This window comes from Peromyscus eremicus, chromosome 2 (assembly GCF_949786415.1).
Source record: "Peromyscus eremicus chromosome 2, PerEre_H2_v1, whole genome shotgun sequence".
Lineage (NCBI taxonomy): Eukaryota > Metazoa > Chordata > Mammalia > Rodentia > Cricetidae > Peromyscus > Peromyscus eremicus.
The window spans coordinates 154,515,018-154,541,915 of record NC_081417.1 but is presented as its reverse complement, the minus strand read 5'-3'; the positions used below and the strand labels follow the sequence as shown (position 1 = coordinate 154,541,915).

General features: G+C 41.3%; 1 protein-coding gene across 1 annotated transcript in view; it reads left to right on the top strand.

The window, feature by feature from the left end:
* Window positions 1–26,898, top strand: part of Prdm2 (PR/SET domain 2) — a 109,594-nt gene that overhangs the window by 11,928 nt on the left and 70,768 nt on the right. The window contains exons 2-4 of the mRNA XM_059255342.1: window positions 5,690–5,763; window positions 23,330–23,444; window positions 25,472–25,575. Of these exons, the coding sequence (XP_059111325.1) occupies window positions 5,755–5,763; window positions 23,330–23,444; window positions 25,472–25,575 (228 nt within the window). The 5' untranslated portion in view covers window positions 5,690–5,754. The remainder of the gene's footprint in view (window positions 1–5,689; window positions 5,764–23,329; window positions 23,445–25,471; window positions 25,576–26,898) is intronic.

The window sequence follows — 26,898 nt, the reverse complement described above, 5'->3', positions numbered from 1 at the left end:
ACTCAGAAGGCAGAGTAGGAAGATCAGATTAAAAAAAAAAATAGTGTCTCTTATAGCCCAAGCCACACACTACTAAAAAAAAAGTTGCTGGAGAGATGGTTTGGTGATCAGGGTCACTTGTTGCTTTTTCAGAGGACCCAGATTTGGCTGGCTCCCAACACCCATGTGGTGGCTCACAACCATTCCCTAACTCCAACTTTAAGGGATTTGACATTCTTTTCTGATCTCTGTGGGCACCAGGTACCTACATTATGTGTGTGTGTGTGTGTGTGTGTGTGTGTGTGTGTACGTGTATATATCTAAATATATATGTTTATAATACACATATACACACATATGTACACATTCAGACTGAACACCCATGTACATAAAACAAAATGAATCTAAAAAGAAAATAAGTATATGTATGTGATTGTAATTTTAGAAATATAAGGTGGAGCTGAAGCTCGTACCTTTTCAGTGATCCATGCTATTTGTAAGTAACTGATGATTGACATTCACAGGCTCAAGCTTATGCATCTGTCTACTGTACCCTTTCTACCTATTTTCAGTATCTATTGGTAAGTAGAAAATTAGAAGCACTGAAGTTTTTAGTATTAAAAAAGAGTTTGCGGGGCTGGAAAGATAGCGCAGCAGTTAAGCACACTTGTTCTTGCAAAGGACTGGAGTCTGGTTCCCAGCACCCATATTACAAGTCACAACCAACTTGTAACTCCATTTGCGGGATATCCAGCGTCTGTTTCTAACCTCTGTGGGCACCAGACATTCATGTAGTATACATACATGTAGACAAAACATCTTCACATATAAAATAAATCTTAATAAAATTTTAAAAAAGCATTTGAGATAGGGTTTCTCTGTGTAATAGCCCTGACTGTCCTGGAACTCGCTCTGTAGACTAGGCTGGCCTCGAACTCACAGAAATCCGCCAGCCTCTGGTCCCAGCACTTTGCCTCCTGAGTGCTGGGACTAAAGGCGTGGGCCACCACTGCCTGGCACTGGAATGGTTTTGATGATTTGTGTGAGAAGATTCTTCTCTCCCTCTGCACTGATAGGATCCATTGTGGATATCTTGTGGATAAACTTTGGCTTTGAGATGCCATACATTTGCTAAGTGGGAATGCAGAAGTGTTGCTGTCCCAGTCAGTGCTGAGGTCAAAGTACTGTGAAGGCTTTGGGGTTTTTAAGCAGTGTTTCGAGTTTGTCATTACTATAGATAGCACATGTGGTCTATTACAGACCCTTGTTCTCAGCCCCTGAGCTTGTGTTTGGGAAGGTATATAGGTTTTTTCAGTTGTGAAAATGATTGCAGTACTGCTGGCCTTGATGGGCCAGGGCAGTGCTAATGCTCATAATGAAAGACAGTTGCTGTTGAGTTCAGTACACAGTGATACTTGTAGAGAGACTGCCCCAAGTCTCCCTTTTGGTGGTGTTATAGTTTTGCTAGGTTGTTCAAGCTTGTCTTGAACTTCTAAATTCAAGAGTGATCCTTCTACCTGGTTTCCTGAGTAACTAGTGTGACAAGCACACACTACCATACGTGGTTTACTTTAGCGTACTTTAGAGAGAATTTAACCTAGAAAAGCAGGAAGGCTGGGGAGATGCATCAGTGGATAAAGCACTCTCTGCAAAAGTGTAAGGACTGGAGTTCGGATTCCCAGCACTCGTGTACAAATAATGGCTCCTCTGTCTATAATTTCACCATTCAGGAGGTGGAGTGACATCCCAGGGCAAGCCAGCTACCTAGACTAGCTGAATTGACAAGTTCTGGGCCCAGTGAGAGATCCCGACTAAGTGGAGAGCCATTGAAGAAGGTATCTGATGTCAACCTATTGGCCTCTACATACACGTGCACACAAGTTTACAGACACTTGCACACTGGTGTGCCCCTCACATGTGAATATGTGTGTACATACCCTCATACATACTACATACATACATATACTAAAAAATCAGCTGAGAAGTCTGTTGGGCTTGTAATAGTAATGATACTGTGCAATATTTTTTAAAAGGTACACTTACGTTATTTTTGCATTTACGTATGGGTGATGCATGCCTCTCTCTCTCTCTCTCTCTCTCTCTCTCTCTCTCTCTCTCTCTCTCTCTCTCTCTCTGTGTGTGTGTGTGTGTGTGTGTGTGTGTAAGTAAGTCAAGACAACTGTGGGGGATTGGTTCTTTCTGTTCACGTGTGTTCTGGGGATTTAACTGAGGCTATCAGGTTTGGTGGCAAGTGCCTGGGTTATGAAGTTTTAGGTATGTAACTTACAATTTTGGGAATTGAGAGAGAGAGAGGAAAAAAAAATAATGTGTTTTTTTAGCAGTTAGGAATAGAAGTGATAGAGAAGAGGGTCCCTTGAATATAGATATGTAGTGAACTTTTAAAAGAAGGTGTTGCCAGGCAGCAGTGGCGCACACCTTTAATCCCAGCACTCAGGAGGCAGAGCCAGGCGAATCTCTGTGAGTTCAAGGCCAGCCTGGTCTACAGAGAGATCCAGGACAGGCACCAAAACTATACAGAGAAACCTTGTCTCGAAAAACCAAAATAAATAAATAAATAGATAAATAAATAAATAAAAGAAGGTGTTAAGATCTTTATATTCTCCAACAGGAAATAATGAGTGGGTTTTGTTTGGACAAGGAGGGAAGTCTTAGATTATGCTTCATCATGTAACAATTTGAGTCACATAGTAGGGTTTTTTTTTTAGTAGAAAAAGTTGCCATTTATTAAGCTAATGCATCAAAGAATGAAATGTTTTAAGTAGTGTACTGTTTTATCTGTCCAGTGTCACACAGCAGATAACTCTGTTGTTTGAATTGTGCCTGTGAGCTAGCAACTACAATGGATGAGGAAAAGGAAAGAAGAATGTGAAATAAAGAGGGAAAACCAACTGCAGAGCAGATGGAAGGAGCGGGTAGCCCCCTAGGAAGCAGCCGCCACACCCCTCATCCCCTTCCACCCCCTTGTTCTGGGAGGATGGGGCTCAGGTTTCATGCCGACTTGTTCTTTCTTTCATAGTTCATCTCTAATCTGGTAGCTGAAGTTAGAGGCTCTGTTTGCACTTTTATCCAGGATCCAGTCACTTCTTTCTCGTTTTCCACCATGTCAAACCAGTACTATCCTTTGCCTCTGACACTGCGGTCTGCAAGCTGCTCTCCTTGGTGCCCAAGCACCCACATCTGCCGCCTGTAGATTTTCAGCTCAGATTCTGGCTTCCTCGGGGCTCTTCCTCTTCCTTCTTCTGCCTTCTCAGGTCACAGCTCTTCTCCCTGTCCCTAGAGCAGCTTGTTGGGTTGGCAGGTGTAGAGACAGGAGATGGTGCTCTTCTTCTTGACAAACCTCTCCTTGCTTTTCTGTATAGCACTTTTTCTACAGTTCAGGTATTTTCTGTATTTGCTCATTGTGGGCCTCTTCCCGAGAGGGCAAGGATCTTCCCCGTGTGTAGGTGCTCAGGTGGAGGAGCAGCAGGCAGGTGTAACACGAAATCTGATTTGGTCTTTTAATAAAAAACTTGGAACCAGATATTGGGGTAAATGCTGAAAGATCAGAGAGACAAAGGACAAGCCACTGCCACGTCTCACTTCACCAGCTCTACGATGTGTAAGATGTCACACAGGACTAGAGGAGCTGATAGTAGCCAGTAAACATTGTATGGGGGGCAGGTATGCCTGTCTAAGAGACCATTAGTAACTTTTCAGACTTTAGAACCACCTTCAGACAGGATAGCAGATTAAGTCTCAGGCAATAGGGTGAATTGTGTTTACTGTATTACATGTATCCTGGGGGAAGGTCATATTGAACATCTGTGGAAAGATGCTCAGTGTTAAACTTTAAAGCAGTGATTCTCAACCCGTGGGTTGCGACTCCTTTGGGAGTTGAACAACCCCTTCATGGGGGTAGCCTAAGATCTTCAGAAAACACAGATACTTACATTGTGATTCATAACAGTAGCAGAATTACCATTATGAAGTAGCATGAAAATAATGTTATGGTCGGGGGTCACCACAACATGAGGAACTGTATTAAAGGGTCATAACATTAGGAAGGTTGAGAACCACTTTGAAGGAACTGACTCCATGGGTTGTCCTTCAGTTACCTTGACATTTTATCTGTTGAATATACTAAGAGTTTATATTGGCTTGGCCAGAACTGACTGACCTGTGTAACAAGATGGAATGCTGTGGAGTACATTCCTTGGGCACAATACACATAAAAATAAATTCAGATGAGCAGGGCCATATTTAAATATAATACCTTGTTGTTAAAGGTCATCAGGTGAGTAGGGTCCAGCAGCTCAAGGAAAGAACAGAAAGTCAACTGTTCTCTAAGCACTGTTGCCTCTGATGTGGCAGGCTTGTATTCTTCAATCTAAAATGTGTGTCATTACATCACAAGCCTGTTGTGTTATTGACAATCACCATATAGGTGGTGTCTTGTGGACTAAAGATGTGCATGAAAAAATAAGAGAATTATACTTCCTGGTGCATGTGTATGTGTGCTTACTGGAGACATTTACAATGTTACAGTGGAGGGTCTACCAAAAGTGGTATGTTTCACATATATGAATGATATAAACTGACTCGAGGCATACATTGTATCTTTATATATTTTTAATCACTAGTTAATTAATTTTTTTGGGGATACTATCTAAAGTAGCTCAGAGTAACCTGATTTTTCCTGCTTCCACTTTTCAAGTGCTGGGATTAGTTATGAGCCACCATACCAACATGGGCATACATAGAAAAGACCATCTGCATAGACATTTTCAAGATAGCAGTGTTACATAGATCAGGCTGGCCTTGAATTCCAAATCCTCCTGTCTCCACCTAAGTGCTGGAATTACAGTATGACACCACACTGGGCTAGTAGATTATTATTTAGAAATGAATACAGTCACACACTACTTAAGGGTGTGATCTAACAATGTATCATTGAGCAGTTTTATTTTTGAGTGTCATAAAGGTACTGGTATGACATTGCTGAGACCAGTGCTAAACCTGAGGCAATACAACAGTCTCACGGGATCCTCATTGTGTATGTGGACAGTTGTTGACTGCACTATTGTTATGAGTTATGTGACTGTATGCCATATGTATTTACAAGAAGAAATTTTGTTGTCATCTTACTATGCCGTGACTATGTCAAACAATACTTTAGAGAGGCATAATTGTAGTTCTTTCCAGACCTCTTTTAAAAGCTTTGCATGGTACTGCCTGCTTTTTATTCTTCCCTTTGAAGAGAATTTCATGTGGCCCTTTTTAGTCAGTCCACCTTTCTGCTTGAAAAACAGAGTAATGGAGTCTAATTGTGTTTGCATGCAGCAAATACTGAAAGCAAAAGAAGGATGCCTGGGTTGCACACCACTTACACCTCTAGGCTTTGTGCTTCTGACTATTAACAAAGCCCATTTATTTCTCCAGGAGTGATGCAATTCTTAACCCAAAATATGATGTCATTCTGCTGGTTCTGCTTGGTTTATAGAGTACAGTGAAGCCCTAGTAGGGTTTAGTGAGAAATATATTTATTATGATAATGAATCTGAGAAGTTAGTTGTCAGTATGGACTGAGGTTGACTGGCAGGGGTTGCTTTATGAATAGCCCTTGGAGTATATTCTGTTGTTCATATGCAGTTTTAAATCACTGTAAATTTGTAGGCAGGTGCATATTACAATTGTCTGTTTTTCTTTTTAGGGCTCATGTAATCAAAGAAGTTTCTTTGTTGTGTGTATCTTTACAGAACACAACAGGAATTGAAAATGCATCAGGTGAGTTTAAACATAAAATTTATACAAATTCATGACCTAGATGTTAGGCCAGCTATTGATTTTAAAACATAGCAACACGCACATACCCTCATTCCTTCCTCTTGGATGTTTGTGTTGGTTTCCTTACCCCATTATCCGCCGTTGCTCTCATAGTGTGTGTGTGTGTGTGGCGGGGCATGTGCATTGCTTGCTGTGGTTTGCTGCTGTTGCTTTGCCTCCTGAGGGAGACGAACTCTTAGGAACTTTAGCTCCAGATTTCCCTTTTTAACCTCTCTTCTGCCACATTCAGCGTGAGGGGTTTATGTTTCTTTGTTTGGTACATATTAAGCTTTTATTTTCTGAACTTCCTATTTTTCAATTTTCCAAGATTGAAAGTCATTTTTAGAGACCACAACTGATCAAACAGGAACTTTCAAGTATTTTGTCCATGAAAGTCCTTCGTATAAAATACAGAAGGCAGATACTGAAATGTAAGATGTTTTTCTCTTGCAGGAGGGTGTATGATTACTGGGAGATTAAACTATTTTGCTATGGATATTTCCATAACCTCAAGGGTGTTCTGATAAGTAATATTAGCTATGTGATTTTAATGCATTCTAGAGTAATATTCTTATTTTTGTCTCATTCTCACAGTTATAGACATTTATGGATGCTAGAAATAGTCTCCTAAAAATTTTTGTAAGCGCACCTTTAATCCCAGTACTTGGGAGGTAAAGGCAGATGGATCTCTGTGAGTTTGAAGCTAGCCTGGTTTACATATCAAGTTCCAGGAAAGCCAGAACTACAGAATAGAGAGACCCTGTCTCAAAAAAAAAAAAAAAAAAAAAAAAAAAAAAAAGAAAGAAAGAAAGATTGATTTATGGATGTCAGAAACATTCTCTTAAAATATTTTATAAGCAACTTTTAAAAGAGATGAAACACAAAAATGTAAAGTATGTAAATTTCTTTTATACTTCATAGCTTAAACTCTATGGACTTGAAAACATTTTGTATCTTATCAATTGAAACTTTAGATATCTTTTTGTCATTTCCAGGTGTTTCTAATTAGAAACCACAAGTATAATTTTGTGAGGTGATGAGATTTAATACATTCTGTCCTGTGTTACATTGAGAGAGGTGAAATTGTTGGAGTGGATCTTTTTGATTTCTTTTCATTGCTTTCATTATCAGAAATAAGCTTATTTTAATATAGAGGACTATACCTCATAAACATGAATCTGGCGAGCACATGGACACATGGTCTCTATTATAGTAATAGTTGAAGATTTACTGACATGCTTTTGAAGGCAGATTATATTCGAAATGGTGAGGGGATAGGGAAAAAGCAGAATGGATTTTCAGTCATCATACATCAGAGGTATATTTATGTATGCATTTCATTTTTTCTCTTATTTTAAGATTGATTCTTAATGTGAACCTGGTCACTCAAAGGCAGTGGCTTTTCTGTAGTCTGGGACTTGTTAGAGGAGTCAGTCTGGGCTAGAGTGATGGTGACTTTCTGAAGTGAATTTGAGTGTGGACTGTTCTTGCTGTGTTTTGTGTTCATTTATTATCTGAGAAGCCGACAGTTAGGCTTAGGCTTAATTGTGCATTGCTTTTCATTCCCTACTGAATTATTAAGATTTCAAGTGTTCTTGGACCTTATTATTGTTATTTTCTGATACTTTACACTTTGCTTTAATGTCCCAATTGTGTCGAACCAAGAGTGTGTATACTATTCCAAAAGAGTTGTAGCAATAACCATTTCACTTTTTGGTTCTTTAGCAATCTCATGTTACTTTTGACAAGTTTTAACATTAGATCTGTACAGGGCTTCCTTTGATGCCAAGTACCAGGTATCAGGACGAAAGTATCCGTGTGTGTTCTAATGGCTAGCATGTTTTTTATTTGTGTAATTTAAATGGGCTGGCAGTGAGGAAAGTTTTATTTGGATTATAAAAACCTTCCACTTTTCCTGACTAAAACTTTTAGCGTTTTCAGTTAAATTTCTTTATTATGCTGAAATATTAAGTTAATCAATATTTTCCAATATTGTTATTATAATAAAAATAAGAATATTATTCAGAATAGTTTATGGCTTTTATTCTTGTATTTATCACTCTCATTGTCAGCCAGATTGTACTAAAATTTTCCAAATAACTGCACAACAAAATTCAGGTGGAAAAAAGTTTGAACTTGAACAAGACTGACTTATAATTAAAATCCTAAAGTTACTTTATGATTGTTTGGAATTTTCCCTCTAGGAAATGATTAGCATCTTTCTGTTGTATTTCAGCAGTCAAAACTTCTCATAATGGCTGTGATCGCAGAGGCATTAGCACAGACTCACTTTTCTCCCATGAATGAGCCATTTGAGGCACAGGGATGATCTGGTTATGGTCATGGTGCTTGTGAGAATTCTTTAGGAGGAGCAGTAGAGTTCAGTATGTGCCCATACTGTACACACCACCTGTCACATTCTGTTGTCTTGGTGTGTTCCAAGTCCCTCCTAGAGAGGCAGTTTGCTAGACTCTCTCTCTGAAGCCATATCTGGGGCTCCACATGCCCCAGAACATTAGTTCTTTATCTTTCTTCCTCATCCCTGTTACTCATTTAGTACTTACTCTTGCCATCTCTTTGATCTTGAGAGGGAGTACAGCTTGCTGTGCAGGTGAGTCCTTGTTCCTCCTCACAGTCATGCCTGGCTGGCAGGCAGGGTCATGTTTGCCCTCCTTTTTTATTCTCTCTATATTTTTGGATCATAGCTGTCCTTTCTTTCCTCACCAGCATTCTACACTAACCCTGTACAGTTGCTCCTGGACTTTCAATATGGTTATATCCTACTAAACTCATTGTAAAGCCTAAGAAATTACAAGTTTTTTTCTTTTGTATTTCAGACTGTTCTAAATTGGAGATCATCTGTGATGTTCTCCTGGTTCCTAGGTTATTTAGTGACATAATGCAAATAGGCTCAAAGTAGTCTAAGTTAGATATGTTTTGGAGTTTAATTCCATTTTGTATCTGTTGAATTCTTAGCACACTTGCCAAGTACTCTGTTAAGAATGTATGTACCTGGGCCTGGCGGTGGTGGCTCATGCCTTTAATCCCAGCACTTGGGAGGCAGAGCCAGGCAGATCTCTGTGAGTTCAAGGCTAGCCTGGTCTACAGAGCGAGATCCAGGACAGGCACCAAAACTACACAGAGAAACCCTGTCTCAAAAACAAACAAACAAACAAACAAAAAAGAATGTATGTGCCTAATTAAAAAAAAAAAAAAAAGAATGTATGTGCCAGGCATGGTGGCACATGCCTTTAATCCCAACTCTCGGGAGGCAGAGGCAGGTGGATATCTGTGGGTTTGGGACCAGCCTGGTCTACAAAGAGAGTTCCAGGACATCCAGGGCTGACACACAGAGAAACACTGTCTTAAAAATGAAACAACAGTACTGGGGAGGCAGAGCCAGGAGAATCTCTGTGATTTCTAGGCCAGCCTGGGCTACCAAGTGAGTTCCAGGAAAGGTGCAAAGCTACACAGAGAAACCCTGTCTCGAACCCCCCCCCCCAAAAAAAAAAGAAAGAAACAAAAGCAAAACAAAACAACTCCCCCCAAAAAAACCAAAACCCAAATCAAAAGCAAACAAACAGAATGTATAAATATTCTCCTGTTAATACCGTATTTGTAAAACACCCTATGAAGTGCAGGCATTAGAATTCCCATTTTATGACTGAAGATATTGAGGCCCAGAGAGATGGCCATTCCAGAGGAAGAAAAAGAGCTTTGCAGTCAGCAGCCTGTCAGATGTAAAGCCTGCTACTGAGCAGCCAGAGAGTACACTGGGCTATGCAGAGGTAGCAAACAGTTCCCCAACTCAGTGGCTTAACACAGCACTAACTTACTTCCTTGTCTTTGCTACATACTGTTGTTGGTTGTTTTTTGGCTTTTTGGGGGGCCTGCTACCCAGCTTTCAAATAAATCACACACGGTGGCTTATTCTTCTAAATGTCCAGCCTTAGCTTGGCTTATTTCTTGCCAACTTTCCTTAACTTAAATTATCCCATCGTTTTGCCTCTGGGCTTTTCCCGTTCTCTTACTTCTGTAAATCTTACTCTTACTCTGTGGCTTGCTGTGTAGCTAGGTGGCTGGCCCCTCCAGCCCTCCTCTGGCTACTACTCTCTTTTCTCCCAGATTTCTCCTTCTATATATCCTCTCTGCTTGCTAGCCCTGCCTATCCTTTCTCCTGCCTCACGATTGGCCATTCAATTCTTTATTAGATCATCATGTGTTTTAGACAGGCAAAGTAACACAATTTCTTAAGAGTTAAACAAATGCAACATAAACAAAAGCAACACACCTTAAAATAATCTTCTACAACAACATACCCTGTGTAGATTAATATGGTGCTGTGCTGCTATAGACACAAGTACAAGGGTCAGTGGAGGCTTGGTCTTAATATGTGACATTGATTGGCCACACTGTTTGGCAAATATCATTTAAATTAGTGTGGTGGTGGGGGGTGTATCTGCAGCAGAGAAAAATTAGTATTTAAAAATAGCTATGAGGATTTACTGTGACTACCTTTATTACTAATTTACTGAGTTACACAGTCCCCCTCATTCTTTGCATAGCTCAAATTATTATTAATATTTGCAATATAGTGACTATATTGGCACTAAAGTGACTATAGTCACAGCATCACCCTGTGCTAAACAGTGACCTATGCACGTTACTGCTGTTAACCAGTAGTAGGGCAGTTTAGCTTTCTGTGCTAGTTTTAGAGACCAGTAAAAGAACAAAGAAGCTGTGACCACTCAGTTTCACACATCCAGCTCTGAGCACTGTTCTAAGCCATCTGCAGCTCCCTTATCTCGACCGACCGACCGACCGTCCTAGGTGTTTATTTTTTCCCATGCACAGAACACCTCCTAGTATGTTGTGGACACTGCAGTGAGCCAAGCAGTGCAGCCTGTATGCTTGGAGAGGCAGGCAAGGCCGTTTCCAGTGGATAGTGAAAGCACTGTGAAGGCAATCAATGCAGCAAGTGCTAATGAGGAAGCATGGCGGTGGAGTTAGTGGAAGCTCACTGGGTTTCACAGAAGGCTCATCTCAGAGGTCATCTTAGAACCAAGATGGGACACAGCCAGAATTGAAGTGCACACTGATCTAGGAAAAGAAAACAACAGGCAGAGTAACCCACATTCGATCCTTAGGGGAGGGACTGAGCTTGGTTTAAGAAGATTGGTGCCATCAGAGACTCCAGTACAGGGTGACACTGGTGTGAGAGTCAGTGCTGTGGGAAGGCATTTGGATTTTATTGAAAGTGCTGTCCGATTTGCTCTAGAGCCAACGATGTATGGGAGGGATGTGGTAACAAGCCTGTTCAGTTTTGTGACCTGCAACATATTGGAGCACAGTTCTTCAGTTGGACAATTTAAGGGACCTGCCAGCTTTTGGGAAGAGACTACTTTTTTTTTTTTTTTTTTTTTTTTTGTACTGTAGATTTGATTTGACTGCTGTTTTTTTTCCAAGGTTTTGTATAAGAATTTTCTGTTTTGTGTGTCTGTCTGTAAACTGTTACTACAATCAGTTGTTCCTTAATCAAATGCAATTAAATGCTGTTTTAGTATCTTGAAGCTTGATTGATTCTTTTTCCCATTGATTGTCCTAGTATTAGCTTGGAGTACCCTCCTCAGCTCCCCCTCCCCCCACCCCCATTTTAAAGAGACAGATTCTGGCTATGTAGATTGGGCTGGCTTCAAAGCTCAGTTGTTTGAAAGTATAAACAGGCAAGAATTGTTTGAATATTGGATACCCTAAGATTAAATCTTAGGTGTGTTTTGTTTGTAACAAGTGCTGTGGTGATAATTATTAGCCTATTGCAACAGTGATGTATAGCTTTGCATGAAGGATTCTTCTTTTACAGTTTTTTTTCTTTATTTTTATGTGTATGAGTGTTTGCCTGCATGTATGCATGTGATACACATGCTTGCCTGATGACCATGGAAACCAGAAGAGGGCATCAGATCATCTAAACTGGAGTTCTAGGTCCTCTGCAAGAGCAGCAACTTCTTTTAACCACTGAGCTGCTTCTCCAGCTCCAAAATACTTTTTTTTTAAAAACAGATTTTTTTGTTTGTTTTGTTTTTATTTTTGTTTTTTGAGACAGGGTTTCTTTGTGTAGCCTTGGCTGTCCTAGAACTCACTCTGTATGCCAGGATGACCTCAAACTCACAGAGATCCACTTGCCTCTGCCTCCTGAGTGCTGGGATTAAAGGCATGCACCACAACCACTTGGCTCCAAAGTATTCTTAATGTTAGACCCTGCTGAGTAGAATCCCCCGTAACCCACTGCTCTCTTTCAGTATCTGGATCAGATTCTTTAAGTGTTTTGGTGGGTTAAACCTGGTGTGATAATTTGTAGTTATTTTCTGGGTAAAGTGTGTAAGTGGAATTACTACATTCTTGTGAAAGGCCAATAAAATTTGCTCATTCGTTTGTTTGTGTGTGTGTGTGTGTGTGTTACATATTTTTGGTTTATTGAGACAAAAAGTCTCTCTACATAGCCCTGCTTGTCCTGGAACTCACTGTATAGACCAGGACAGCCTCGAACTCACAGAGATCCCCTGCCTCTGCCTCCCAAGTGGTAAGATTAAAGATGTGTACCACCATGCCCAATCCTTATTCTTTTATTTTTAAAAGCCAGAACCATTAGTCCATATTGCTCATGTAAAATGTGGATGGCACCTTCTGTACTAGCCACCATTTCAGCAGAGTTATTTTACCAATGGCGGCTATCAGCTGGCAGAGTGTGTGGAGAGAGGGACTGTGGTGAGGGAGGAGAGGCTGGTTCTGAGTCCACATGGAACCATAGCAAAGAGGGATGAGGTCAGTTTCATGGACCTTGTAAAAGACTAGAGGGGATTTTGCCTGACGGATGGGAGGGTTTTGAGTAGAGAAATGATTGAATTGGGTTAATAAATAAATCTTAATTAAAACAATGTACTTTATATTCTATTATATTGGTATTCCTGTCCTTTAAGTCTGATATTCTAAAGGTTCATTTTGGTTTAGTGATGATTTAAAGATTAATATGTATTTAGGATCATAAATTATGAGGTCAGCTAGATTTTTATGTCTTTGCATGTAAATTAACTTTTCTATCTGTAAATATACAGTATTTAAAACTTTAGTTTCATACACTTAAAAATACTTACTCTATTTATGTATGTGTGCATGTGTCTGTCTGAAGGTGCCCGTGGAGGCACTGCATTCCTTAGAACTGGAGCTCCAGGCACTCTTGAGCCTCCTGACGGGGATGCTGGGATCCAGACTCTGTCCTTGAGATTTACCAGCAAGTGCTCTTGACCGCTGGACCAGCTCTCAACCCTGCTTAGTGTTTTCTTGCAAGGAGGTGTTTAATAAACACACTTGGTTTTCCTTTACTGTGGACATTGCATTTATTCCAGTTGTTGTATTTTTAAAGTTTGATACTGTTTTGTACTTTAAAGTGTTTTCCCATCATTTCCATTCTTGTTGAAATTTAGGGCTGCTGGAGTTGTAGTACTCAGTAGTACTGTTTTTCTGCTGCGATGTTTATTAAGCTCTTTGTTGTTGTTTGCCTTAGGTTTCCACTGTGGTTGTATGTTGTTACTACTTTCCTGTTTTCTCAGTATCTCATTAACATTTTTCCTCAAATATTTGTCTCTGAGCTTAAATTTTAAATTGTTTGATATTAAAGGAGACTCCTAGGCCATTTTTTTCTAGATTTTTTTCCTTAAGTGTGATTTGTGTGCAGCATAATGTACCCATTTGACACACATCTGCACACATGGAGTTATGGCAATTCCCTGGCTCCAGGATACTTCTGTTTCTCAGGACTTCTCTTGCCGATTAGTCCTTCACCCTAGCTAGCGGTTCCTGATCAGCTCTGTGTCTCCATGGAGTGGTTTGTCCTGTTCTCGAGTGTCATAGACATGCAGTCATACAGAGCATGTTCTGTATTTATCTTCTGATGGTTTTGCAGTCTGTCCAGGTTGTTGTCTGTCTTGCAACTTCATTTCCTTTGCAGAATTCTTTTGATACCATCTGAGTATTTAGCTGAGTCTGTCCATAGATCTGATTCTACCAGGTGGTTAGTTCTGTGGTGGCTTCTCATTTTCATTTTCGTTATCTTCTTCCCTCTTTTTCCTAACACTAAAAATAGTCTGTCTTAGCATATACTAATTATGTAGCAAAGAAATGTTTATAATTATAAATACAAATTTAAATCCTCAGACTTAAAAAGACTTCCATAGGTACTCCTAGTTGTTATGATTTAGATCTAAATAAATGTCTAGTTTAAGAAATTTATATTCTAATGATGGTACTTAAATCTCATGTTAAATCCTGTAATCTGCTAGATAGCAGTTTTTTTAACAGCAATTTTTATAAAACATGGATATGTTTTGTTTTGTTTTTTTTTTTTGTTTTTTGTTTTTTCGAGACAGGGTTTCTCTGTGTAGCTTTGCGCCTTTCCTGGAACTCGCTTTGTAGACCAGGCTGGCCTCAAACTCACAGAGATCCACCTACCTCTGCCTCCCAAGTGCTAGGATTAAAGGCGTGCGCCACCACCGCCCGGCTGTTTTTTTTTTTTTTTTTTTTAAATGAAACTGTTAGATTATCTGAAAATTGAAAAAAAAAAACAAACCAAAAACAACCCAACAACAACTTGGGTTGTGTTTCTTTATGTAACTGGAAAGCTTTGCTTTTTTGTGTTGTTTGGACATGGATGATGTGGTAGACAAGCATTAGAGCAGTTTTACTGTACCTCATCGTGTGGTCTCTGGTCATTACCCATGTTCAACTCTGAAAGCCACTCCCTCTGTAGCCTGACTGATTTCTTGGCTTTAGCTTGCTACCTGATGGGTAAGGGTAGACCTGTGGTTACAGTCGCTGGTAAATGGATTAGTAAAAGGAATCCTCCAGGCTGTAGCCTGGGAAGTGGGAACACTGTGTAAATTATGTCTGCTACTTCAGCCAGCAGCTACGTGCTGGTTCTGCCTTCTAGTGCTTTTGTTGTTGTTAGTTTAAAATCTTCATTTATCATTACTGTTGTGTGTGAGTGTATAATGTGTCCTGGCGGTGGGGGGGGCACACATATGCCACAGACTGTCAGAGGTCAACTTTGAGGAGTCTATTATCTCTTTCTACTGTGGATTCTGGGATTTGAACTCAAGGCATCATGCTTCCATGGTAAGTGCTTTTCCCTGCTGAATTGTCTTGCTGGCCCTCTAATGCCTTCTAATTCCTCTTATTGCCAACTTGAGCTCAGACTTTTGCTTGTCCCATTACAGCAACCTCATGGCTTGTGATGCTGAGAGCTTTTCCATAGACCTTGAGTCCTGTGTGTCTATGACATGAAACTGATGGAAACTCAGAAGGAGCGGCCATAGTGGGTTGTTTCTCCTCATGAATAAGCTGGGATTCAAACTGAACTTGAAAAGATGGAGAAGACATGCTTGGTTGGAAGAATGGAGGCCTAGGAGTAGTAGCAGCATAAAAGCCTGCCTTAAGAGAGACTCCCTGATCTAGAGGAGGAAGAACACAGAAGCTATGCCTGGTGTTTGTCAGGGGCCAGGGCAAGATGGGAACCTTTTTATTTTCCCCAAAAGAATTGTGGGATTTTTGTTTGTTTGTTTTTTTCTTTTTTGTCTTTAAAACATTCAGTAGACCAAATAAACCCACCTTACAGTCTGTCTGTAGCCTCTGTTTGCTGGCCTTGATGGAAATAGTTTAAAACATGGCAATTTAGACCTTGGCTTTGGGGGATGGGGCAGGACCTTGAATTTGTATGAGGTAGGGGTGTGTGTGTGTGTGTGTGTGTGTGTGTGTTTAACCGGGAGGGGGGGCGGTTAGATATGTAATTAGCGATCAAACCTAGGGCCTTGCCCATTCTAGACATGAGCCTTAACACTGAACCACATCCTCAACTCTGTTTATGACTCTTGCTGTTGTTAATTTTGATGGGAATACCTGCATGTCTCTGTAGCACGAATCTTAAAAGGTCTTAATATAAACAAACCCAGAGCCAGATATTGGGGTGAATGCTGGAAGATCAGAGAAGCAGAACAAGCCAGCTTCCTCACTTCGCCAGTTCCTCAGATGATCCTGTTTCCTCAGACTGGAAGCTTCTGAGTCCTCATCCAGAATGAATCTCAGCTGACTGTTGCTCAAAAGCCTAAAAGCTTAACCAGCTAAAACCTTCTAGTTTCTGGTCTTCATGCCTTATATATCTTTCTGCTTTCTGCCATCACTCCCTGGGATTAAAGGCTCACTTCTTGGGATTAAAGGCGTGTGCCACTATGCCTGGCTGTTTCCAATGTGGCCTTGAACTCACAGAGATCCAGAGGGATTTCTGCCTCTGGAATGCTAGGATTAAAGGTGTGAGTGCCACCATTTTCTAGCCTCTGTATCTAGTGGCTGTTCTGTTCTTTGACCCCAGATAAGTTTATTAGGGTGCACAATATTTTGGGGAACACAATACCACCACATGTCTCACATCAGCCTGTGGGCTACAGACAGGTCATACCTGCCCTACCTCATTGGCTCACTGAGCATTTGCTGCTATGCATGTGTGGGCCAAGTGGAGAGGGCCTTGCCATTTCAGGCTTCAGGGCAACAGAGGTCGTGCAGTTGATGAGAGCATCAGCTACAGTAGACTTCAAAGCTACAGGCATCCTGTTTGTGGCCCACATTCCTTACTGGAATTCCTTCCCACTTTGCTGACAAAAGCTCATGGGTCCCTCTGCCTCTGCTGTGGCTTCTAACACAAGGATCCATTTCTCCCTTGTGTTTGCTTCGCTCTGGGATAATGGCGTCTTGAGTTCTCTGCTTCCCATGAAGACTGGTCTGCACTTGCAGGGATCCATGTACTATATCCCTTTGTGCCTCAGACCTTGACTTACTTAGACCTTCTGTTGCTGTGAAGAGACACCATGAACATGGAAACCCTAAAGGAAAACATTTAGTTGAGGTGGTGGTTTACAGTTCAGAGGTTTAGTCCATTATCATCATGGTGGGACATGGCAGTGTGCAGGCAGACATGGTGCTGGAGAAGGAGCTGAGAGTCCTACATCTTGTAGGCAACAGAAAGAGGTCTGTGACACTGAACAAAGCTTAAACAAAAGAGACTTCAAAGCCTGCCCCCACAGTGACACACTTCCTTCAACAAGGCCACACCTCCCAATAGTGCCACTCTCTATGAACTTATGGGGGCCAGTTGTATTCAGACTTTCATAGACCTCTTGGGCGCTGAAGCTGGAGTTTTGCTTATTTGTTCATAACTCCCTCTTCTTTGTGTCTCCTATCCTGGGCTAGAAACCAGCCACAGCTATGCATGCATTGAACCTGCTCTTGATTGAATACACCAGCCAGTAAGGGCTTACTAAATGCCAGCCACAGGAAGTCTTGTAGGGGAGGAAAGTGGAGACTTGAAGAGGCCTCGCTGATCCTGGTGAAGTTCACAGGCCAACAGTAAAAATGCAAACTGGTACCTTTAGGTGCTAGTCCTAGTGTGGTGTGGGGCTTCTTTCCTCGGCTTGAGGGGGAACTCTATTCTGTTGCTTTCTTGTGCCTCCTGGGCTGGCTGCAGCAGTGATGGCAGATCACTGTGCTTAGGACTCTGAAGTACTGCAGTGCATCCTAGATTGTTCTAGTTTGTTCTCTCAGAGGTTAGCAACATCACCTTGGAATGCTGCATCATCCCATGGCTTCTTCCTCAGCTTCTCCAGTGGTAGCATTCACATAGCTCTAGGGAAGTATCAAAACTTTGATTGGTTTGGTATAATTTTAGACTACAGCGTCTAGTCACAAATCAGAAAAGTTTAAGAAATTAAGCATTCCCACATTTTGTCAGAATGATTTTGTCACGTTCACAGCCTCTAGGAAATTTCACTCTCCACAGTGTATGCTAAAAATGACAGATGTTTTCTTGGTGTTATTATAATAGTAGGTCTGACTTTGTGAATCCCAGAAAGGTTGGAGCAATAGAGACCATCTGGGTTTTATCTGACTGCAATATCACACTGTGTAGTGTGGAGAGTGACTCTTCAGGACTGCCCTGTGGCCCCACCCTAGCCTGACTGGCTTGGATCACCTAGTTCTGCCACACAGTGGCTATGACTATGGGAAGCTTTCACTTTCCTCTGTAAAATATGGGTCATAAAAGTACCTTTTGGATCTTCCTGGAGTGGTGTCTAATCTCTTCCAAACACTGTTGAGTTCGCTGTGACTGTGTGGTTGTTATGATGATTAAATGAAGAAACATTCATAAAGCACTGAGCACACATTTGCCCAGAGGGAAGAGTGATTAATCTTATCCTCCCTCAGGTCCCCATCCATCTAGCATGAGAAAGACATCTAGGGTCAAGGGACAGATGGCAGGAGAAAGCATGTGTTTCTTCACAGTTTCCAGTAAGGTCAGACATGGAACATCACATCTTTAAGGTTTCTTGTGTTAGGCAGTGGGAACAGAGGTTCCCCAATGAGTGAGCTTCATGAGAAGGAGGCCTTGATTGGCACTATTAACCATTGTTTCCTTGATACTCAGCACAGTGCCAGCATGGAACAGACACTCAGAAAGTATTTGTTAATGATTGAATGAAGAAGGGGGAACTGTGGCCATCAGTTGGGGATGAGGGAGGATGATTGGCTCTCTTTGCTTTGAGATAGTAGAAAGTTGAGGGCATCAAATCAACAAAAATCAATGAATTAGTTAAGACTACGTAACTCACTAACTTACCACACTAAATTTCATGCTTACTTGTGGGGCGTTTATCCACCAACCCCACAATTCCCCAGAGTTTTCTTGAGTGAGAGCAGCAGGAAATATTAGATAGAAGGATTTATATTGCGGAGATAAACAGATAGAAAATAAAGGATAGCCTCGAGAGGGCCTGGAACCTTTTCCAATGGCCCTGACTGTCTCTGCCCCAGGGTATTTATAGAGACACCAAGGAGTGGAGCAAAAGACCTCCCCCCAGCACAGCCAAGTGCAGACCATTTCAGACACCTGCACTCAGACAAGTGGCCCTAATCATCCTCTATGCGGACCTGCTGGGTAAAGCCACGAGGAACCTGAAAACGGGCTCCCACACTTACTGTCCTAGATTTGTGCATTGGCATGTTTGGAGTGAGTCCCTACCATAGGAAAACAGGGAAATCCCGTAACTTCTTCAGTCTGGAGCACTGAGGTCTCCTTAAAAACCTAAAGCAGGCATGTGCCTTTATTCAGCGGCAGCAAGGATAGACACTTTGGGCTCATACTGTGGAGGAGCCTGAGAGTCTAAAGAAGCAGTGGGTTGCTTGCTGAGCACAGCTTCTGCTGTGTTCAGTTGCTTCCTTTGCCTTTTGTTCCATGTTGGTGGCTGTTGTTCTCTAGGCTTCACCTCTGGCTGTCCCTGCCTTAGCTCTGGCTGCCTCTTCTTGTACTTGTTTGTTTTAACTCTTTGGCTTTTGGGGGGGCCTGCCACCCAGCTCCCAAATAAATCACACATGGAGGCTTATCCTTAGTTACAAATGTCCAGCTTTAGCTTGGCTTGTTTCTTGCCAGCTTTTCTTAAATTATCCAATCTACCTTTTGCCTCTGAGCTTTTTTCTTTTCTTACCTTCTGTATATTTTACTTTCACGCTTACTCTGTGGCTGGTGGCTGGCCCCTATAGCATCCTTCTCTCCTTGTTCTTGCTCCTTCTTGAATTTTTTTCCTCCTAGATTTCTCCTTCTATTTATTCTCCCTGCCTGCTAGCCCTGCCTGTCCTTTCTCCTGCCTCCCTGTTGGCCATTCAGCTCTTTATTAGCCCACCAGGTGTTTCAGACAGACAAAGTAACACAGCTGCACAGAGTTAAACAAATGCAACATAAACAAAAGTAGCACACCTTGGGGTTGGGGCTTTAGCTCAGTGGTAGAATGCTTGCCTAGCAAGTGCAAGGCCCTGGGTTCGGTCCTCAGCTCCGAGGTTAAAAAAAAAAAAAAGTAACACACCTTAAAGTAATATTCTACAATAGCCACTTTTATCTCCTCTGTCCTGAACACACTGGCCCTTTTTTTGCCTAATTGCTCTCTGAGTTCACCAGGGTTCTTCCTAGTCATGATTTGGTCCCTACTATTGCCTTTTGCATTTTGTCACACCTGAAGCCTAGCACGTTTTCTCTGAAGTGGCACCTCTATTCCCATCCCATCACTGCTTGATTTTGATTCTGAGCATTGGGAATTGTTTGCATTTAATTTTGATGTTCCTTACCACAGAGATGCATTGTTGGAGTAAATGTGATGTGTAAATGTCTGGACTCCAGTAGGGACTCAGAAATATATCAGTGCACTAGTACTGAGTAGATATTTATTGTAGTTTCTTTTAGATTAAGACCAAAATGAGAAACAGTTGTGATTGTTTCATGTAAGAACCAAGGCCAGCCAGTTCGGAGTATGAAAATGTATCTGGTACTGTCATAGTAAATGTAGAAAAGAGCCCAGCTTATGAATGCTGTAGGGGAGAGAATTAAAGAAAACTTCCTTTGTTCCAAAGATTTATTTCTAAATTGCTTGTTTCTAAAATTGCATTTTCTAATAAAAAGGATTTTTGTGTAGTCAGTCAGTGTCCAGGGTTTCTGCACCTCTAGACTTTACAAAGTTCAGGTTGAAAATATTTGGAAGGCAAACTTGTTTCTGCATTTAACATGTAGAGGATTCTCTCTTTCCCGTGTTCCCTAAATAATAAGGTTTAACATCAATTTACATAGTGCTTAACCCATACTTGGTGGGTTTAAAGTACATGAGAAGATGTGTGCAGGGCATATATACATTCTGTGCCGTTTATGTAAAGAACTTGAGCATTTTTGGATTTTGTTACTACAGATGTGTGGGTGCAAGTGGGATCAGCCCCAAGGAGTATCTATCATACATAAATTCAAGACATTACTACACACATGGAAAAATGTGTCCTGAGAGATGACTCTGCTAGTTCAAGTCTGTCCCTCTTAAGAAGGTCAGGGTGATGGTGGTGGAGAGGTGGCTCAGTAGTTAACAGCTGCTCTTGGGGAGGATCTGGGTCCACTTTCTAGCACCCACATGACAACTCACAACTTTTTGTAACTCTAGTTCCAAGGGATTTGGAATCTTCTTCTGGCCTCTGGGCACAAAGCACACATCAGGTACATGTGTATACATGCAGGCAAACATACACACACAATATATTCTTTTAAAGATGTTACATTAGTTATCTTAACAAAGAATCAGATACTTGTTCACCTATGTAAATGCAAACAATATTTCAAGTCTCCAGCATTGGGAATGAGAGAAACACCATCTGTATCTACTGTAGTCTCACAGGGATGCACAGTCAGCACAGTAAGTGTTATGCTACACAATCAGCATGGTATATAAGCAGTTAGGAAAAATTGCCTAGAAACGTATTACAAGAAAAAACAAGGGAAGTGGCGATGGAGCCTGCCTTCTACTTCTCAAGCCACTGCTTTTCTGAGAAAGTGCTGAGCAGTTTGCAGCCACGGAGATGTTCCAGCAGTTAGGCCTTGGAAGGGGGAAGCCATGGCTGACAGGCTCTAGAGAGTTTTGCTGTGAACTTAGTTGAGTCTTATTTTCATTGAAGAAAACTACAGGACAGCAAAGAGAGCTTCTCCTAGAAAGATGAGCCCACATTAAAAATCTCATCCTCGTAATCCCAATACTTCAGGGACTGAGGCAGGAAGATCTTGAGATTGAGACCAGCCAGTTTGAGTGGAGGCTGCTTAGCAAGACCAAAACCAAAGCAAGACATAAGACACACCCAGGTAACAGGTTGACCCCAAACAGGCTTAACCCCAGGCAGCTCTGCTGAAGCCCTTTATATTCACAGGCATTTCAGGAGTTTTAGTACATGTCTCCATTGAAGGGACATATTTCCTGTGGAAGACCATGTCTGCCTTGGGCAATACCTCTTGCTGCTATTCCAGGAGTCTGGAAATTGTGCAGCAGAGCATCTTAGATGATTCCAGTGAGTCTTAATGGGAACCCACAGTAACTATTTGGGTTTCAAAGTTAGACCAGGGTTCAGAGTCATCTGTGAGCAACTTAGGCCACTTCCCTAAGCCTCAGTTTCCTTGGTGTGTGTGTGTGTGTGTGTGTGTGTGTGTGTGTGTGTGTGTGTACATAGGCACGTGTGTGAAGGGGCTACCTCTTGGGGAGGATAGGTGGGCCACAGCTAGAAAAGGAAAAAGGCTCTCATTGGTTATTCTAAGTGGCCAGATACACTCATAATTCTGGCTAGTATTTATCGGTGTTATTGGCACCATAGAAAAATCACAGTATAGGATACTGTCAGGTCAGTATTTTTCTTCCTTTGACAGAAAGCTTATTCATAATACCCAGCTTATAGATTAAAACATTTTAAAATGGGAATACCATATGTGGAAGTGAAAAATGCCTGCTAAGTTTATTCATATTTTTAGCTAATTAGAGGTACAGGAGGCTGTTTTCTGGGGCAATTTGAAACTTCCATTTTTAGAAACTGTTGGATGATTTGTTGAAAAGGATGTCAGTCAGAGCAGAACAAAGTATTTGTGCTTCTGAAGCAAGCACACTAGTAGTTTGGCCTTGCTCCAGAGGCGACACGCCTGTAACTATCCTCTTGGGCTTGCTGACTCCAAGCAGGCCAGAGAGTAGTCCATGATGACTGCAATTGATTTTTATTAAACAGCCACAGCCTGGTTTTGTTTTGTTTGTTTGTTTGTTTGTTTTTTTCCAAATTGAAACTCCAGGAGTTTTGAGTTTGGATGACTTTTTTCTGGGCAGAGGGGCTTGGTAATCTTTTTAGTTTTCTATGCAGCAAGCTATTCTAAAAGCTTGTTCTCCTCATTGACACCAGTCCCCTTATTCTTTACATAAACATCTAATACTAATCTTATTTCTTAAGATTCTGATGAATTCCAGCTTAAATTTTGAGAATTAATTGTATAGCATTCTTTATTTCCTGTCAACTCTGAGATATCATGCCTTTGCTGTCTAGTGACCTAGTACATAGTGATCAGCTATTGCTTCTTGGAAAGCCCCACTTGAAGTGAGGGTTAACAGTAAACTGTCATCTCTGTGGAATGTCCAAGCTGCTCAGGTTGCTGGAGGGATTCAGGAGTGGGGCAGCACCTGATAGGTGAAATGGCCCTCGTGGAGCGTGCCAAAATTATTCTTTTAAGGTTGTGGTGTACTGCTGGTAGCCTTTGATTTAGAAACAGGCATAAGGTGTACTTTGCTGCCCGATTCTGTTAGAAGTTAAAGAGCAGTGTAGTGCTAAGGACTTACATATTTGAAACTGGATATAGGTGGCTGGAGCAAAATAGATCCTGGTTTACAAGTTGCTGGTGTTTTATTAGGAGTCTCAGTAAGTGGCACAGCAACTCCAGAGCTGCTGAACAACCTGTCCCAGTCTGCTTTGCATGCTCCAGTTTCAGATAGGTTTCATTATTTGATTATTGGATGAGAAACTAAAAAGCAGTACAAAACAAAACAAAAACAACACTACTGGTTTTCTTCCTTTTCCTATGATCCTTCTACTGTTTGTCTTACAGAACACTGAGTCTGTGGCTGCCACTGAGACTCTGGCTGGGGTACCTGAACATGTGCTTCGAGGACTTCCAGAGGAAGTGAGGCTTTTACCATCTGCAGTTGACAAGACCCGGATTGGTGAGTATGCTCATCACAGGAGGCAGGCAGCAAAGAGTAGGCTGCTTCCTTTGGGAGCAGTGATCATGTTAGGTAAGCATTATGTAAAATAAGGAAAGGTTGGCCCTCACTTAAATTATGTGGTGTATATGTACTTTCCACATAAGAATCCAGGATGGACATGGGTTATAAAAGAAGACTAGCAGGGTGGTGGTGGCGGCGGACGCCTTTAATCTCAGCACTGGGAGGCAGAGGCAAGCAGATCTCTGTGAGTTCAAGGCCAGCCTGGTCTACAGAGCGAGTTCCTGAAACAGCCAGGGTTAAACAGAGAAACCCTGTCTCAAAAAAAAGGGGGCAGGGGAAGGAAACTACCCCCCCCCCCCAAACACACAGTGAACTTGCATATTCTGTCCTTGGTTGTGTGTCCCAGTGTGTCCTCCTCTGCATCCCTGTGAGCCTTGTTACGCAGAGTGGATGGTTTCCTCTGATTTCGCTGTGCCTTGAGTGTGATTATGTTATCACTTTATATCTGTCCCTGTTACTGATAGTGAGTCTGCTCTACCCATTGTTTTGCCATTTCAGATACTTAGGACCCTTAGGGTATCTGAGTGAACAACATAAGCTGGCTAGAATTCTTGTTGACTACACAAGCTTGTATGTATGTGAAATTTGTTTTTGTGATGTAAGTTTTAGATAGAAAGCTAAGAGTAAGTTGTCACACTCCTGTAAGAGCACACTCTTGAATAGATCATGCTCATGCCCTCCCTTTTGCCTTCTAGATGCTCTTCTGATGCTCAGTGAGTATGTGTGACTCTGACAAGCACTTTTTCTAATTCTCATGGAAATTTGCTTAGTGAGCATTGGCGTTTTTATATTATCTTGTTTGAACAAAAGTGGTTGTCTCACTGTTCAGCCAACTGGTTGTTTCACAGATACAGTTCCAAGCTGTCTTTGGTGGGAGTGGAGTGGATACGTATTAGCCACACATGACGGGGCCAGCCTCCACCTCTTGTCTTCTACATGAAGGATCCTGTCCAGAATATGTGATTCCCTTGACTCCTGGGCTTTTGCCATTCCATTGACTGTGCCTTTATCCTATCTGGGTGCTTCATGATAGGTGAATAAGAGACAGAAATAATCCTAAGGGATGCTGTGGATGAGCATGTATGTTGACTGTTTGACACTCTGGAAGGCAAGCTGTCCCATGAGCTATGTTTCACGAAGCTAATGAGAGAGGAAAGAATTTTCCACTCTAATTAGGCAAATCAACTTTGAAAGTATTTATTAATAAAAACCAAGTCCTAACCATTATAAAAACAACTTATGTTTAGTAGGGACTGTTTGAAATCTGTAGATAGACAATGAAGAGTTTAAGTTATTTGTAGTTTTTTTCCATTTGTATTTTGTTTCTTGTGGGGGACCAGCCCCCACACTTACTTACCCCAGAAACTCTTGAGGAATGAGGGATAAGAGATTTAGTTAGAAATGGTGGTGAGGAGGGAAACTGAGAGAAAACACAGGATAGAGAAAACGGGTGGGCCTGGATCCTTATCCACCAGCCCAGAACTTTATTCCAAAGGTCTATTTGTAACAGTGCCAAGGGGTGGAGCAAAAGACCTCCCCCTTGCTAGTTAGACCCTTACAAACACCTGGTACCCAGGCCCGTGGTCCAATCAACCTCCCATACAGTCCTGCTGGGAACAGCCACTAGGAAACCTAGTGGGCTCCAACAGTTTCTTATGTTAATTTTCAAGTTTTGTGATTGTATTATATATGGTCTATTTTACATATAAAAGTTAATAAAAACTTTTAAAACGTATTAAACATTGCAGATTCTTTACAGACTATTTAGAAAATACTGAGGGACTACAGAAGAAAACTCAGAATCCCTTGGAGGACATTATTTGGGTTGATTGAATTTACTCACAGTTACTTGGCTGTTGGGCAACCTTGCTTTTTAATTGTTTTGTAAAACTGAATGACATTAATGCTTTCAATATTTAAAATAACCACATTACATTATAAAAATATTGGTTTTGTTTTTCTAGGTGTCTGGGCCACTAAACCAATTTTAAAAGGGAAAAAGTTTGGGCCATTTGTTGGTGATAAGAAGAAAAGATCTCAGGTTAGGAATAATGTATACATGTGGGAGGTAAGAGAGTTTCAAATATTTTAAAGAAACCACTACCTATTTTGAAGTTAAATATTTTAATATGTTCTTTAAAAATCAAATATTTTTGTTAATGAGAATATTAATTTTTCTGGATGACTGTTGTTTGCATATGTGTGTGTAGTTTGAAGCTGCTAGGATGTTCTTGATTGTAAATGTCACATCTATTTTTTTATTCCTTGTCCAGGGCATTTTGCCTTGCACCTAAGACCTTGACTTCCTGTGTGGTAGCCTGTCATTTTACAAATGACACAGATAGACACCACAAAATATACTTCAAAGGCTGCCAAGAACAGTATTAGATTCCTTTCTGCATGTTAGAAAGTAGTTTCGTCCCTGAAATATTTTAAACATATATAGAATGTAACACATTTACATTGAAATTTTAATGATATATTTATTTTTATTTCATGTGCATTGGTGTTTGCCTGCAAGTTTAAGGGTGTCAGATACCCTGGAAATGGAGCTACACACAGTTGTGAGCTGCCATGTGGGTGCTGGGAATTGAACCCAGGTCCTCTGGAAGAGCAGCTGGTGCTCTTAACTACTGAGCCATCTGTCCAGCCCTGAAGTTTTAATTTTGCAAAAGGTTTTCATTCTATTTCATATTTTTTTCAACAGCCCTGGAGGACAAAGCAGGGCAGTGGCAGCCTTTTATAGAAGCTTCCAGAAAAGGAAGAACTGCCCTTGCTCTGCAGGCCCAGGCCTGAGTAGGGAAGGCGTAGTCAGAGCCATGTCTCTTAGGATCAATAGGACAGTTTTACATGTTCTCCTAGATTGCCTTGGCCAGGTCCTGCTTCTACACTAGCTTCCTGACTTACCTAACCTATGGGCTGTGAAGCATTCGGTTTAAAAAGTAGGCTGAAAATATTTCATTAGGATGCTTGTGACTACATGTGTTGATGATGTTCTTGGGTTTTGCATGGGATTCTGCAGGTCAGTGCCTGGGGAAGCACCTCAGGGAATGACTCCTTTACAAGTTCCATTTTGAATGAGAAGGAATCACATCTGTTTCATACCTGTTGACATATAAAAGCCTGACAGTAAAATGTATGGGCACCCCCCCCCCCAAGCTCAGGGCATAGGGTGGGAGCTCTTAAGACTGAAAGGTTATAGTTTGATATGACAGTTTCATCATTTTGTGTTTGTTTCTTATGAGTCTGTTGTCTGTGATAGTGTCTGACAGTGAACCCTGGGGGCTTTAGGAAACAAGGATTTACCAAAAGAATCAGGACTGTTTGGAGGTGAAAGAGTTTTGTAATTGTAGAAAAACTGTCTGGTCACAGAAAGTCTTCATTACTATAG